General features: G+C 35.8%; 1 protein-coding gene across 1 annotated transcript; it reads right to left on the bottom strand.

The window, feature by feature from the left end:
• Nucleotides 1-1103: 1103 nt before the first annotated feature.
• Nucleotides 1104-13846, bottom strand: alx1 (ALX homeobox 1). The gene is made up of 4 exons (XM_039760546.1): nt 13366-13846; nt 10813-11126; nt 8594-8722; nt 1104-2002 (listed from the first exon to the last, which is right to left on the bottom strand). The coding sequence occupies exons 1-4, from the start codon at nt 13580-13582 to the stop codon at nt 1682-1684; spliced, it is 981 nt and encodes a 326-aa protein (XP_039616480.1). The 5' UTR covers nt 13583-13846; the 3' UTR covers nt 1104-1681.
• Nucleotides 13847-17493: the final 3647 nt, after the last annotated feature.

The raw sequence follows: 17493 nt of genomic DNA, 5'->3' as shown, positions 1-17493 counted from the left end.
GAGCCAATTTCATATGCAGTGATCCCTTTCCGGTATAGTAAGGTTATTTGTCAAGAAATAGTTTGAGGATCCTGCAAAGAACCATAAAATGCCATTAAAAACCTTTATTTTTAAGAGTGTAGTAAAAATAGTCATTAACCTTTTTTCTATACCCTTTTCCTCTTGTCGAGCATACCAAGGGGTTAGAAACCCACAACAGTAATGCTTATGGGACAGGAACCTGTCTTAGATATGAGGGATGTTTAAAAAGTTTCCGCACTTTTAAATTTTCGTTGGAAACAGTGAAGGTGGGAGGAGCAGTAATTGTGCATTAAAAAGTTGGTATGACGCTGGGAAAATTGCATCGCAAATGAAGGTGACTATGTAGAATAATGATGTGATTTGTTTTTGAAATTCTTAATAAATAGAATTAAAATAAGGTGCAGAAACTTACTGAATGTCCCTCGTAGGATGCAGTTCACACGTAATTTTACTTACACAAAGCCATTCTACACTCTTAAAAATTGACAGATCTTCAATAGTACTTTACTAGATTGAATGATTCCTCATAGACTCAATGCTTGACAAAGAAGCATTTCATTTTGACATATATATATATATATATATATATATATATATATATATATATATATATATATATATATATATATATATATATATATATATATATATATATTTATACATATATTTTGACATATGACATTGGTTCTTTTAACTTTGAAAGGGTTCCTAATATGTATATAAAACAGAAATATTTAATGTATAGCTGACTACATAGAAGAATACTGACAGACAAAGAAACCCTAACCCTAGCCTATTTTATTGTGCGGAGCAAGAGTCGTTATAAATTCATAAAGCCAATGGCATTTAACAAATCTGTTATTATCTGTTCATAGCTATTTAAGGTCATTGTTCTAAATAAATAAAGGATCTTTCTGGAACCTTCATGATGATGCAGTGCTTGAAGGTAACAGTTTTATGAAAGACTAAAGTCAACAAAGTTTAAGAAAGACAATTTTGAAGTAAAGCACTCATATAATTGCACCTTTAATACAGTGTGTGGGTGACATGCAATGTGCTGGTGCCCGTTACTAAGGCTGGTATTTGCCTTTTACCTGTTTTTTTTTTCTTTTTCAGAATATAGCTCTGGCAGCATTCTAACTATGAAGAATTAGGTTCAGAAAATGGATGGAACTAATGAAAAGGAGTAAACGCTCTTGTGAAAGTGGATTGTGGCTTCTTTTTTTAAAAAGAGGAAAAGTCAAACCCATCAAAATGCTGTGGAAAAAAAGTAACAATTTAATGATATAGAAAAATGATGCTTTGTTACAAAGCAGACAAGTTCAAAGTACCCTCAACTAAACAGTCATAAATTGTAAACAAAATAATAACAGATAGTAAAAATATGATAACCCTAATGCAACTAGTATGCATATAATTATTTGAAACTTTTCACTTTATAAAAAAATACATAAAATTCTGAAAACCAAGTTGGTAATTTGTGTTTAACACACGATAAATGATATATTTCAGCTTTTAATCAAAGCGACTTTTAGCTATGCAGTTTGCCTTGTGAATCTTCATTGCATAGTTCCAAAAATGCAACCACACTCTTAACGATTAACAATAAAAACTGAGCAAACAAAATGCAGCTCAGATAATCATGAACAAGTTCACGTGCTCATATGGCCCACGAGATGTTGGCAGCGTGCTCCTTGGCTTTCATTCGAAGGACAGCGATACTAGAAGACCTCCTTTCAAATTCGGGCTTTGCTTCAAAGGCGTGTCCATTTGGAGTCGCCGAGAGCAAAGAGTCTGTGAAGAAGTTATTGAGGGAGACATGAGCAAATTGGTTCTGCTGGTTGCCGAATCCCACGTAGCTCTCGCTCCGCGGGGAGTGGGGGTATGACGTCACACAGGGGGAGGAGTCCCGAGCGATCATACAGGAGGAAACCACAGAGCTGTTTGAGGTGGGTCCGCCAGTCCACAAATTGTTCGGAATCTGAGATGTACAATAGAAAAGAAAAGAAAAGTAAGAATGAAATACAGTAAGTAAAGAGTCAAGCGAATTAGAATTAAAGGCACTCGACCTTACCAAAATAACAGCCCTGTGTTCTGTGTCAGCTACATTTTTTTTCTATCTCTGTTTTAACCGTGCACATAAATTGAATGGAATTGTTATGGTGGAAATAGCACAATGGTTTAAATAAATGATGAGCTGTAAATTCCAACACAGCTTCCCTTTCTCTTTGCCTCATAAGAAAACATACAAGTGACAAAACACAAGTAATATATGTATGTTGCCCAAACATATCTCATTTTGACTACCACAGGGCACCATGTACTGGAAATCTGTCTGGGTTTATATGTGAGATTCTTTCGATCAAAACATAACACTAAAATAATATATACATTTATTTTTCATCCACTGCTATTGTAAATTTTAAAAATCTTCATCCATTACTAAAAAATTTTTTCTGAGATTCAACTTTTTGATTTTTTGGATTTTAGATAGATAGATAGATAGATAGATAGATAGATAGATAGATAGATAGATAGATAGATAGATAGATAGATAGATAGAGGGTGGTCTAGATATAGTTATGCCGATCCAGATCATCTGGATGACTTTAATTTATGTGGGGACGATTCCTGTTCGGCACGAAGACAATTCTTCATGTTGTCAGTTCACACACTTCTCGATGGTCAGGGATTTTTCGGGTGATGTTCTAAGTAATACACTTAATAAGTTATAGCGTAATGAAAATTGCATAATTAGATCTGGAACCACCCTATAGATATGGATGATGCTTCAAATTACACTTGTGCAATTCTGTTGGTTTTACAGTAACTGTTGGTTAAATTCTAAATTCAATTCATTATTTGCATTTAGTTGCTATGACGTGCTTTGGTGATTACGAGAGTAAAATACTGTATTCCCCCCTCATATATCTTGGATTTAAATGATCTCATCCATTTGTTTAAGTAATTGTTTGTTCTGATATCCTATTTCACTGCACTCATGGTTTCCACCCATATCTTAAAGATGTGCAGACTTGGCTGACTGGCAATTCTAAACTGGCCTGGTATGACTGTGACTGTGGGTGTGCCCTGTGATTGACTAGCCTCCTGTCCAGAACTGCGTCCTGCTTTTTGTCCTGATGCTCTGATGCTGCTGAGATAATGTAGTTTAGAGCCATCTGTTGTCCTGTATTTTTAACAGATTTAAAGAAAAATGAATGGACTTTTTAAAATATGGCAAGAATTCATTTATAGTATTTTAGAATTTGCACAGTGGGCCTATGCTCGACTCTTTTGTTACTGATTATTTTATTACATTTTAAATTTTTGGGCCTGTGTCACTGTACTTTTTCTCTTTCTCTTGGGTGCGGATTGAATCATGTTTTGCTTTTTTCCCCTAGTATTTCTATTTTACCTTTTCATTCTTTGTATTTACTTAGAAGTAAAATGAATGTTTCTCTTATAATATGTTTGATTGCATTCCATTATAGTGTTCTGCTTAACAATAATGAAACATAAAAACGAACAAATTTATTTCAGCCCTATGTTGGTCCAGCTTGCTCTGCTTTGGATTAAGAGGATGTTGGTTTCACTTTGTGTGCCATTTGATGCACACTCATTTTTTTCACCCACATTTACATTTTTTTTAGAACATTGTGACAATTTTGGTAGGATCTGGTAAATTTGGTCAAACAAAGCTCATCAGTCTCATTTACCTAATTTCTCTGGTTCTCTGTGTGACAATAAAAAAAAATCAAATGTTTTGTGCAAAATTTACCATTAACCAGTTTTTATCTCTGTGCCAGTATTCTTGTTGAAGAATCTATTTTAAAGTAACAGCTGGAAAACACTGTACTAATTCTTTCAATGGTTGACTGTAAATTACAATATACGTGGATGTGGATTGCTTCTTTAATGTTCCAAGTGATCGACTAGTGTCCTGTCCAAGACTTGTTCCAACCTTGCGCCCAGTTATGCCAAGGTAGTCTCTGGAACTTCTCTGGTTTCAAAAATGATGGATAGATAGCACACTGGATGTATGTTTACTGAATCTAAAGAATTTCAGTCATTTATAATTTTACAGAATAGTTTTAAAATGTAACTTCTACAATATTGGGTACATCTTTATAGGAAAAGAGTAACATTAACAGACTGAGGACGGCAACATGTTGTTATTCCTTCTTCCATTTTGCTCTCTATATTGAAGGAATGTAATATGGAATGTAGGAATGTAAAGGGAAGTAACATGGATGAAAGTAATTTCACAAACATATATTGAATTAAATTAAATTATCCCAATCTGATTAGCTAATCATCAATTTGTCTCAGTATGTTATGCATATGATTTTTAACATTTTCTATAATCTCTGCACTAGCTACGTGAGCTACGTGACTTTGTATTTTATTTTTTACACAACCATTTCTTAAAAAGAAGGTCAAAAGAAGAGAAGAGAAACTTTTCAGCCTACACTCTTAAAAATAACAATCTAAAATGACACTTTACTAGGTTGTGTTGTTCGTCGAAGAGCCATCGCTTGGAAAATAACCTTTTCATTCTGGGAAGGGTTCTTTGAAATAAAATTGGTTATTTAGGCATTGATAAGGTTCTTCATACATGGACAAAAAACATATTTAAAACACAGTCGGCTGCTTTGCAGGGAACTAACAGATCAGGAACTCTGAATGTAGTCTATGTTTTAAGATTCAGCTTGTGTCCATTTAAAACCAGGATACTTCACAAGACTATTATCATCATCTATCCATATTGTACTTATTTATTGAACCTATTATGGATCTAAATAAATAAAGGTTCTTATTGGTACCTTCGTGAGGATGTTTTTTTTGGGAACCCAAAATGGTCCCCCGCTATCAGGAACTAATTTGGTACCTTTAGTTTTAAAAGTGTACGGTGACAGAGGGTACTGTACATAGTAAAAGCAATTTTAAATGGGAAAGGAATTAGGCAAGTTTGGTGCCATCTGTTACTTATGAATAAACTCTTAAAAATGAACACATCCAGCCATATATATGGAAATGGACAAAAGTGAATTTTGCACAAATGTTTGAAACAATTTGATTGTACTTAGTATTGTAGATGCATAGAGCCAGTTATAGAACTGTGCATAAATACTGAGGTTACATTTGGATGCAGTAGGTGAGTAACAATTGATAAGCAGTTTAGGCCTAAATGGCCTATCTAAAAGCTTGTTTTTTAACTTTTGAATTAAGAATTGCTTTGTGATAGTCATCACTATTCAAAGTGCTGTAGAAAAAAAATATATTGATTGATGCCTAAACGTTTTCATCCTCAAGGTATATCAGTGACAAAATATTAGTCACAGTAACATTGCAGTAAGTGAAGAATCCTATTATGAAACGAACATACTGTACCACTATAATGCTTTCTTGTTTTGTTTTCCTTCATCCTGCTTCACTAGAAGAATCTGCACTGCATTTCTTTGACATAAATAAATTAACCATACAGTGCAATTAATGACACAGCTCTCTCATATTCCCACGATCTTGGTTTCAAGTATTAGCTCCGCAGACTGTTAATATGTTCTGCACGGCCTTTCCTCTGCGGACTCCAGCTTTAAACGGACATCGCACAGACAGGTTAGGTTAACTGACATCTGTATATTCATTCATGGTGGGTGAGTGCGTGAGGGTGCCCTATAATGCCCTGACGCCCCGTCGCCGTCCAGTGCTGTTTCCCTTCCTGCACTCCGGCAGACGGGATTGGCCGCACGAAACTGGAAAAAGCGGTTGGGTATGTGGATACACGTAAAGGTAAAAAAGTCAGAGTCATTGATGAAATGGTCATTACTGTTGTCAACGAAAAGCGCAGAATAAACTGTAATAGAGACAGAAGTATGTATTCGAAAAAGTGGTCCTCCCAGCTACAGTGTGTGTCGTGTTTTACTGGGCGGTTGTGGAAATGGAAAAAACGTGCACGGTTACATTGGCAGCAACGGTCTGTGGTTTTCTGATTAAATCTATTTCAGGCATAAATGATTTGTTTTCTGAATGTATGCTTTGATATGTACATACTGTTTGCAGTTTAACTCATTAAGGTCACGGCCTATAGTATAACGAGTCCTGTGTGCAGTCATTACTATAACTCCACGAAACGAACCAAAAAAACAAGACACGTAGAACGAAGTCCCGCAACTTGTGAAATTTAGAAGGCCGCACATTGTTAAAAACTAAAACTGGAAAAGTTTAAAAGAAGACTCGCTTTACACAGCACTGCATAAAAACACATTTACCCGACAGCCGCAGCACAGCATTTTTTTTAGTAAATTGTTTTATTTGGAAACCCCAGGTAGAGAAGCAGAGTCTAAAATGAGAATGTCTCCAGGACCTCTACGACCGTCTGGCTGGAGCACCGCTAGTCACCGACACGTAAAACGCGCTGCTAAAGCTAAAGCGTGGGGATCTTTTAGCTATTGGCCAGTGGCGCTGGGGCACGATTATCATTTATGTCTGGCGTGTATGATCTGGAGTGTCGCAATAAGTGGGTGCCACTTCTTTTATTTCATTTTTATGATATAGCTGCAGGAACAAATTGAGTTTCCCATCAAAAAGTGCTATCAGTTAACTCAGATTACCACTATTAGGTGTCTTCATTATAAGTGATAAGATTGCATTTCGTTCAGTAAAATGCGTTTAAACATTCATATTATTTGTATATACACAACATTAAGAAACTGCCAATGGGACATGCGCTGTACATAAAGAATTTAAGCAGATCGTTTTCTGAAAATAAATAAAATAAGTTAAAATTCAGTGATTCATATTACTGCATTGCGCTTTACAAATATAATGTATATAAGCTCGATATACTGTTGAGTCAACAGGTAAAATGATGTGACCATAACCGATTTTCTGCAAGAAAATAACCCTCACCCGTTATCTGTCTATCTATCTATAGTCCTTTGACAATAATACGGGGAAGACAGATTTGAATATTTTGTACACAAAATGTGGAAAGGAAATAGAGAGGTACAAAGAGCACAATAACCAGTTCTTATCAAATCATATTTTTAAGAACACTTGCTTTTAGCATGTCACTCTCAAAGAAATGGATTAAAGTTGCGCGTCAAAATAAAGAACGTATTATATTAGCAATAGGAAAAACTTAAATTCGAAAAAAGGTAATTGTGAAAAATACTGGTTGATTCTTTCCTTCTTTCTTATTCAATGACGCTAAATGTCGCACATAAACCGTGTTTTTAAAAAATTACATATCATTAAATCTGTCGTGTACTGTTTTTAAGTATATACATACACGTTTCAATTCGCTTTTTTAAAATGGAACATCAACACCAAAAAGTTTGTCGTTTTCTAATTGCTTTTATAACATCGAAAACAAAAAACGGCTTTTTACTTAATCGTTTGCCCTCTGAGACGTCAGTCTCACGTGTCCTTACAAGCACCTACTGTAAGAACCCTAAGCCACATGTGCCACAATACAATGAGACGTACACCACAGGACCATTATAGACCATTAACTTCAAGATATTTTACAGTATTTTATTGGTGTCCGACTAAATTAATTAATTTTTTTTTTTTTTGGTATCACAGTACACTGAATGACTACTTCGCTTTAAACCTTTCTCACTGTTTGCTTTTTTGATGGGCAGAAGAAGAAACGTGATCTGAATAAAACGTAATACCGTTAGTCCTACCCATCTGAAATGTATGAATTCAATTGGCCTTGAAGCCACTAATATAAAAGAAAGAAAGACAGAAAGATTCCATTTATAATATACAATAAGTATATCTTTGAAATATGGAAGAAGAAGCGAGAAAAGCCCACTGATACAGGAGCAGAATGTGTAGGCTCTTCATAGACAATAATCAGGTGTATATTTTGAACCCAGGGCTCGGGAGCTGTGAAGGAACAGCACTGACCTCGTTGCAAACGTCAACTCTTAACAGAGAAAAGTGTCAAAGTGGTTCTTCAGAGGGGAACTGTTTTTGGAACCCCACAAGAACCATCCACCTAAAGGTTCCAGAAAGATAATTTTAAATCCGTAACAGATTTCAAAAATAATCATAGATAACAGATTTGTGAAATATGAATAGGTTCGCGATTTTAAAAGAACTCTTGCTGGTTACAAGCTAAGTTCAAGTTTTCCTGATCACTTTGTATCCTCCTAGGTAGCCCACTATACATTTAATATTTTTGTTTAGTCAACATACTAGAAACCTTTTCAAAGCTCAAATATCCCATTCATATACCGAGAACCTTCCTAGAATAAATTGGTACTTTGTCAAGCAATGGTTCTACATGGAACTACACAACCCAGAAAAGAGCCATTCAAGAACGGTCATATTTAATAATGTACCTAAAAAAATAACATGTTTTGTAAATTTTAAATGCAACGCCATCTCTTTTTTTATTGTTCTGGCACATGCACTCTTTCAGAAAGGAATTATATTCACAATATGAAAAATGTTAGCCATGCACTTAACATGGATAAAAAATCCTTGGGTGAATTACACATTAGATTCTTTACATAATTATTAATATTCTTTCTTTCTTTCTTTCTTTTTAAAGGCTCACCTGCGAGTAGCTGTCCGCTCTTGGCAGGACTGAGATGTCGTATGTGGCCGCAAAGTGACTTTTTGCTTGCTGGATCTGACCGTAACGTTCTCTTTTTCTCCATTTCGCCCTTCTGTTTTGAAACCAAACCTGTAAATCAATAGAAACTCATCTGTAATTAATGCTTCTTGGAAAAGTATGAAAGGTAAAAATGATTACAATGTACTCACTACCATGTTACACATTTAAAAAGATTCCACTGTTGCTTTATTTCGCCGACAGACGAGATACTTTTTGAAACCTTTTAGTGCTCTTACCTCTTCCTAATGTTAAATGTTTTTTATATATTTAATCGTATTTATTTCTTTTATGATATAAGATGTTTTACAAATATTTTTCAATCTAATTAGGGAAACTATTTATATTTTGCACTTTGTTAAGAGACAGATCCAAACAGTAACAAATCAGAGACTTTTCAGGGCTGACACGGCTATGAATTTAACAAATCACAAAATGGCAATTCTAGTATTCAGCCTGCCCGTGACGTGTTTTATGTTTCATTGAAGCCATTAGTTTGCCTGTCAGAGGTCACAGGATGACATGTTCAGTAATCCAGAGGTGCCCTTGGCACTGTGAAAGGCTTGCATGGATTCGAATAACGGCATTTTACTCCGTTTTTTGTCCTGCATCCCAAAGCGATGCCCATTGGGCTCACTGACAACTTCAATTTAGCCCATCGTGAGTATGGGTGTGTGTGGTCTTTCGTCCAGGGTGGGCTTCTGTGTTGTGCTCAGTGCTGATTAGGATCGGAAGCATCTCCAACCAATCCCGAACTGGATTACTGGACGATAACGGTAAAATCAACTTTATTTTTGGTTTCAACCGCACTTATTTTTTTTTTTTTATTGTCATAAATAAGCGATATTAGCGTTAATTTCCATGATTTTGTGTTCGCTAACACAATTTAAAAAGCATTTATTTTAATGTAAATACACCAGGAACAAAATATTTTAGAGACAAATCCGATATTAATAATGGATATGACTCATCTACGTAGTTCCTTGATGGTCTTAAAGCGATTTTAATACCGTCGACCTGTGCCGGTCATTTTACATCAGCCAGTATCTACAATAGCAACACTGAGAGGTAAACATTCGTAACTTGTTTTTCCACCAAGTCGATTAACATTTACCCATTTTTCATACATTTCCAAATTGTAACACCTCTACACTCTTAAAAATAAAGATGTCAAAGTGGTTCTTCTGAACGATGCCACAAGGGGGTCATTTTACGATCCATCCACATAAATGTTCTAGAAATAACCTTTATTTATTTCGATCTGTATACAGGTTCCATAAATAATCACTAACAAATTAAAACATATGTAAAAAAAAAAACTGCGGCTTCCTGATTCGAAAAGGACTTTCACCGGCAAAGTTGAGGTTTTCTTGATCTGTCATTATAAGTAGTCTACTATTCATTAAAGAGTTCTGTTTTCAGAAACAATTTTAAAGCCCAAAGATCCGATTTTTATAAGCAAAGAACCCTTACCAGATTTAAATGTTTCTTTGTCAAGCTTTTGACCACTAATACCAGTAAAGTGTCATTAAGGAACCGTTATTTTTAAAAGTGTACAGTAAACGATCATATTCTACAGAAAAAGGTTGCAGTGGTTCATCATTATTTCCCATTAAACTCATGTGTTTATATGAAGCGAAATACAGTCAGCTTTAAGAACATTAGAAACACGAAATTCAGCATTAAATGTAAGAAAATGAAATATCATAAATCACATTGATAGGCAGAGGCAGATAAAAATTGCATGATGCTTTTATTATAATTTATAATGGTTTCCACAGTAATCCATCATAAACCCTATAGTTTTGTAACACTGATATCCACACAAGTATAAGAAGGCTGTGGAGCTTTATGACGAACTCAATATGGCACTAAGGAGACTTTAAGCATCAAATGATTTATCTGCTCATTCATTTTTTCGAGTCGATCCTTGCAGCATTGATACCAGTCTATCACAGGGAACACTCACTCACTGCAAGTCTTTGACGAGCTCGCGCGAGGGCATGACGTAGGCACCACGCAGACTCTTGCTGTCCTGACACCTGTCTAACGCACAGTCACTTGGCCTGACCTCCTAAAGTAATCTCTATGCGCAACACACGAAACAACCCCCCCACCCCCATTCCCAACCCCCTACAAAACCCACGTGTTTTTCTCGATACCTGCACTCGAGCTTCGGTGAGCTCCGTCCTCATCGCCAGCTGCTCCCTCACGTACACATCTGGGTAATGCGTCTTCTGGAAGACTTTCTCGAGTTCCTCGAGCTGCACGCTTGTGAAGGTTGTCCTGTGCCTCCTCTTCTTGCTGCTGGAAACGTTGCTGTCACACTTCTCCGCCATGTCATCCATTTCTACTTTGTCTTGATTGCCTGAAGTAACAGGCGACACGCTTAAGGAGCAGCAGTTTTCCATGGATCTGGCAAGGTCGGAGCGCTGTGCGTGTCCGTCGGATTTCGAAGGGCCGAAATTTGCGACAACTGTGGACAAAATATCGTCAATCGATTATTCGATACAGGAAAAATGCAGTAACGTGACAAATACACATGTATATGTAAAAGTAAACAAATAATAAAGAATAAAAAATAAAATGAAACAACTTCTGTACCATCCTTCCATCGACAGATTTTTTTAAAATCTGGACTTTCAAATTCATTTTTGCGGGATGCCGGAGACTATCTCCGAATATTATTGTCAGCATTAGTGGTGTCATGTTGTCAGATTGAGTCACATAAATCCTTATAACCGTGTAAACATGTCAGTGTTAATTTGACATTGGTGATGCTGCTGTGCTTTAGTGACACTGATGGAATTAATACAAGGATATACGCGAAATAAGGGAGTGTGCGCCTTAGTTATTGTCAACCATAGCTCTGTAGTTGTCATAGAGTGCAATATTATACATTACATATATTTATTCAACTGTCACTATATAATGCTGTTGGGTTTTAGGGGGATGAGGAACTAAAGCAATATCTATTGATATTAAATTAACAGTGTTTAGAATCATCGAGTAATAGAAAAGAAACGGTACGAAGAAGAGATGCTCAGGCAAAGTGACGTGCAGCGTCTGTACTTAAGAAACGCCTCTTAAAATAGACTGTTAGGCAGCAATGCACATCTATACTGTATTGGTATCCACTTATAATAATTATAATATAGCATCAGCAAAGTATTGGGAATAAGAATTATAATTTAATGCATACTTTCAGCAAACAGTATAATTCAAAATATTTTACAATTAGAGCATTATTTTTTATTTGCAATTTTTTCCATTCTTATAATTAGCATAGTTTGTAAAATGCCCAGGTGGATAACGCTTTATTATAATACCTAAAGTCGCTAATGTGAAGTGCTGTTTATGAAGTTTATTCCATAAACATTGTACATATTGATTTTTATTGATATTAATATATTAGTTTTTTGTTTTCTCTTACATTATTCTTCTAATGCACAGTTTTGTAGTTTTAACAACTAAGCATTTTATATTATACTGTGTGTATAATTATTGCTGACTTATAAAAATGTATTTGATTTGTATTAAATTCTTTAGAGAATTCGCCTTTCACTATATGTCAAAGTGATTTTTTTTTCACCTGAAAAACAATCTGAAAGATTTGAAAGAAACACAGCACAGAGTAACGTATGCTGACGAGTGACCTAACTACTTACTTTTTCATCCGTAGGGTGATGATAGAAATAACTTTTGAAATAAGAATGTGTTATCTGAATATGTAAGGTCTACACCCACCGTTTTTTTTTCTGGAAGTTGCCCTAAAGTGTTTGTTCTTTTAACACACGAAAATGTTCACTAATAAATACACGGAGTACATTTTCAGCTATTTCGTACTGCCGTCATTAATATTTAGTTGATTATTATATTCGGTCAGGTGACGTTCTCCCTCTCCATATGTTTTAAATGACCTTCAGAATGCTGGGCGAATATATATATATATATATATATATATATATATATATTCGCCCAGCATTCTGAAAGTCATTTAAAACATATGGGGATTTCATTTGATATACTTTATTAATCCCCGAATGTGGGAAATTAAATCATAATTATCCAATTAATTAATTATCCACATTGTTTTGAAAACATTTAAAAACACAAGTTGACTCTTATATGAACTTTTTTCTACTATTTTTGAATAGCAATGATGTTTTAAACGACAAATCTTTTATTCAATTAAATGACGACCTTTATTAGAATACATAATTGTGTGTTTCTGTAAAAGAAACATTATGTAGTAGGCAGGATCATCTCTATAGCTCCAGATTTCTGAAGTACAATTTGTAATCAATCAGTTAACTAATCGGTTGTTTATACTGTAAATCACCTTCTACCGGGTTAGAGAGTTTATAAAAGCTCATCTTAACTGTATATCTCTAGTGCTCCACTTTTAACGGAAATCTGGACTCTTAACAGAGGAGCGGGTGGAAAATCCTGTGTATAGCGCATTTATTCGTGTATTAATGTATACCCTGTTACCGCAAAGAAAAATAACATGAAAAATAAGAACGCATCATGCTTCGATTTCAAACAGTAAAGACTCCCTTGCTTTTATTTAAAAGGCCCTCCTCATTAAGGATGCCCGTTCTGCTCAGGTTTCCCCAGACCCGCGAAGGCTCTCAGTGTTAGCCCACTTGAAGCGCTTTGCTCGGCCACTCCCCGCATTCCGGAGTCGGTGTGTTCTCTCCAGCATCACTTACCGTTTTGATCATCACATGGAGATGTTCGCCCCTGCTGCTCACCGCCTTGCAGATTAAATGCTTGGATGCACTTGGCCGACGCTTTGCTGTAAAACGGCACGCTCTCCATACTTTCCATAACTTGCTCCAACGTGCTTCCCGATCCCACGTAAAAATCTGCGCTTTTAACGCCGTGGTTCTTCACTGCAAACTTCTCATTAAGAAATTCCATAATCATGGAGACCTAAGGTTGATCCAAAGCCCTCGAGTTCAATTGTAGGTGTAGATGTCTGGTATCAACAGTGATACTGTGAATTTTTTTCTTTCTTTCTTTCTTGCTTTCTTTCTTTTTTATGGTGACTCTTAATTTGTCTTGTCTTGGAGTAACCCGAGGCGTCTCTTTATATCGACAAGCGCAGCGGGATACCGAAGGCTGCCTCCTTAGCTCTAATGAATATGGAGTAACAGGAGCTCCTCCCTCCCAAATGTACCGCGGGCTCTGACTGCGCCAGAGAGGCGGGGGGAATAAAGTGATAAAGCAGGAACTATTAAATTGCGCTTCATTAGCGGCACGTGCTTCAGAACAACAGTTAAAGCGCTCTGATTTATGACTGTATACACAATACGCAGTGTTGTTACTTTTTCCTAAAGTGAACCGAGACACGTCCGTTCACACTTCCAAATAATTCAGAACAGACTGCTGGTCACTTGCCACTAAATTAAGATAAATAGAACAGAGCATAATTCGCTTACTGCTTCTTTGGGTTAATAGCATCGTCAGATCACAGTAAATCCTTATAATATTGCAGTGCTCGCGATTTTTACACTTGAAGCTGATTATCAAGCGATGTTAGAGATGTTTTTAAGTTAATGTCAGTAACTGACAGTGACATTTGTTTCCTAAAGCCAAGATGCCTTGCTAACGAGAAAGGCGCTATACATAAAATGTATTATTATTATTACTCTATTACAGCAGCATCTTTTTTGATCGAACGCAAGGCTTGGACTGACTCGGGTCGAGATTCCGGGCTTCCTCAAGACTATTCAATCGCTCTTTTCAGTTACCTACAAAACTAACTTATACAAGGGGATTTGGAAGCCAAAATCCATAAGCACACACACATACACAGAGGGAGCACTGAAACGAGACACAGAGAGAATCCGGGCTTTCATCCGAATCCGCTCTCTGGCAGCAGGGAGATCGAACTGTCCGATATTTAAATGCTCTCATAATGTACTTTAAATTACATTTATTTATTTTTCTGACGCCTTTATCCAAAGCAGCTTATATCCTTTGAGATACAAATGGTTACTTTTTTCTTTTGGAACAAAGGCAGGTTACATGACTTGTTCAGGGTCACACAGTGCAAGTAGGAGGATTGGAACCCACAACCTCAGGGCTTGAAGTCCAAAGCTTTAACCACTACGCCACACTATTATTATTACATTTGACCTTGCTGCATTTTAAAGTTCCGTATTCTTTTAAATGTTAGTGCCATTGCAAATATTGTTTATAATTTTGAAATAATGAGTGGAGTGCTGTTCTTATATTTTACAAAATGAAGAATTTGACAATATGCATATATATTTCATTGTTATAATAATACATTTGGAAGCTCGGTATTTCATATTCGCTTTGTCCGCTGACTGCAAAAACACGAACAATTAAAGGATCCAGACACACTTCAACTAACTTGCTTCATACACATATACGGAATCTTCTGCATTGTTGTTTAACGTTATTTTCAATTTTCGCATTTGAAATTCCATTTAGTGTGTCTTCATTGAGGTGTGTCGGGTGGGCGACGCACTTCCATTCAACACTGTTTCCCTCATTAAGGCGCTATACAGTCACAAAATGGAATCCGTGAAGATTTGATGGGTCACATTCTCACAGTTGGAGCGCAGGCAGGTAACGGTCCTGGTTACTCAGTATATGGCGGGATTTGAATCCACCACCGTAGCGCACTAAGTCCGAAACCCTTGTTAACAAATCGTCTGAATATGTTTTTATGTGTTAATATTAATTTTGTAAATTCTTTAAATCTTCTGAAGACACTTTTATATATTGGGTTCTAATGAAATTTAGAATTAAGATTTTCGAAAATTTTGCATATGTCAATTTTTTTTCTGAACCGAATATATACAGAGCTAGAACGGATATTGTGCATTTACCCTTTGGATAGGTCGTTTTTGCGATTTGCAATTAATAAAGTGTGCATTGTGTTATAAAATGTTTATTTTCCCCAAATATATTTTTTGTAATCGTGTTTACCGCACACCACTAATCAATCATAAAATGTGGTGCATTTACAGTATTCAGTACATAATATACACGGAATTACGTGAAAAAATACTGTGACAATTAGAAATTTTAATAACTTTTTAGCATCACTGATATTCATTCAGTTTGAATTGCACATTCAGGCAACGCATTTGCATGCAAAACTATCGATCGTATTTAAAACGAGATGTTTCTGGCTGCAGATATACACAATGAATTGTTTAAAACTGGAACGGTAAAATTAGCAGATTGTATTCTTTCGTGTACAAGTCCGATAAGCTAATGAAGTCATCAACTACACAGCGTCCATATCCGATATACATCAGAAAAAGTATCTATCAGAAGCAACGCACCAATTCAAGCAATTTAACCAGCCCCCATTTGTTCAAAATGTCCTTGGGTTTTCCGTCAATTTATCTCTTCGTTCATGACAGTCGCTTCTATCGAACACGTCTTTTACTCGTGAAACACTTCTGGGCGCTACTCACCTGCGCACTCCCACACCCGCTCAGTCAGATGCGACCGACACGCGCTGCGGTGGCTGCTAAAACGTATCGTGGAAATCGGAACTGGGATGTGTTCGGGACTGCAGCACTGGGAAGCGTTTTAAAATGTGTGTTTTACAAGCTTTTCAAACGGGACAACGCTTCTTACGGGCTAATTTGTTTCAATTTATGATTAATTTGTAATCTCGATTATTAGACTGCTCATATCAATGCCTCAGTATTTTTGTAGTTTGTTTCGAAATCCTATAAAACGTAAGAAATTTCCAAAATAGCGAAGTTATGTGCAAAGCGGAATTTTTAAAGTCCGCATTTGAAGTTTTTGAGACATTTCAAAAACATTGATCGATAGCGAATTATGACAAGAAGCATTCCGTTTTAAGAAACGGTTATTTGCTTGAGAAATAAGTTACTTTGAAAATGTCAAACTGAGATTAAAATAAACTTGTTACTAGAAAATTAAAGTCTTCAATATTCCGCAGACCTTCTACCGGACAGATTAAGAAACTTCTTAAATATTTGTTTTGACGAAAATAATAATACAACGGGAAACATAAACCCATTTATGATTATTCATTTTTTCCATGCATTCTACATTGTCATTGACTTGGATTTATGACGGTTAGGTGCATTCATTATAAATGATGAGATATATTTGCATTTCATCCAATGTTAACGATTTGTTTTCAACGTACAGGTGGGATATTTGTACATATAAACAGTTTTTAGACACTGCTAATGGGACCTGTGCTGCAAATAAAGAATTTAACCATATCGTTTTGTGTAAAATATACAAATAAATAAATAAAAATTCAGTGTTTGGGAATTCTGATTACTGCACTGTGCTTTTTAAATATCCTGTACATCAGCTTAATATACTTTTGAGTCAAATGTGAAATGTAACGATAACTTTCTTTTTCTTCATGAAAATAGCCTTCACTTGTCACTCATCTACTGTACATTGACATGCAAAAATGGGTGATTTAAAAAAGGATACAGACTATTCTAAAATTCTGTTTAATGCATCAAAATCATTATCATCTATCTATCTATCTATCTATCTATCTATCTATCTATCTATCTATCTATCTATCTATCTATCTATCATTAGTTACTATGGTGTCTTGTATAATGGACTATTTGTAGGGCAGACCTCAGTTTGTGAGACCAGAGGACTGTGTTCCTGATAGTGATGTGAGCAACACTGGAGCACCACTGGGAACAGTCCTGTCTTAATTTCTCTTCACTCCATACAACAGAAATTCTCTGATGGTTTTACACTTATGGCATATATTGATTAGGGGGATGGGACAGTTGTTCCTTGGTGCAAATCTGCAGTTTAACATCAGCAAAACCAAGAAC

This window comes from Polypterus senegalus, chromosome 8 (genome assembly GCF_016835505.1).
Source record: "Polypterus senegalus isolate Bchr_013 chromosome 8, ASM1683550v1, whole genome shotgun sequence".
In the NCBI taxonomy this organism is placed as follows: domain Eukaryota; kingdom Metazoa; phylum Chordata; class Cladistia; order Polypteriformes; family Polypteridae; genus Polypterus; species Polypterus senegalus.
This window is presented reverse-complemented; position numbering and strand designations above follow the sequence as displayed.

Excerpts from the sequence above, each read along its gene's own strand:
- alx1 (XM_039760546.1), bottom strand. The coding sequence starts at position 13,582 with ATGATTATGGAATTTCTTAATGAGAAGTTTGCAGTGAAGAACCACGGC. Across the intron at positions 11,127-13,365 it reads TCCATGTGATGATCAAAACG|TTGTCGCAAATTTCGGCCCT; the intron begins GTAAGTGATGCT and ends TTTTGTCCACAG. Across the intron at positions 8,723-10,812 it reads TCACCGAAGCTCGAGTGCAG|GTTTGGTTTCAAAACAGAAG; the intron begins GTATCGAGAAAA and ends ATTGATTTACAG.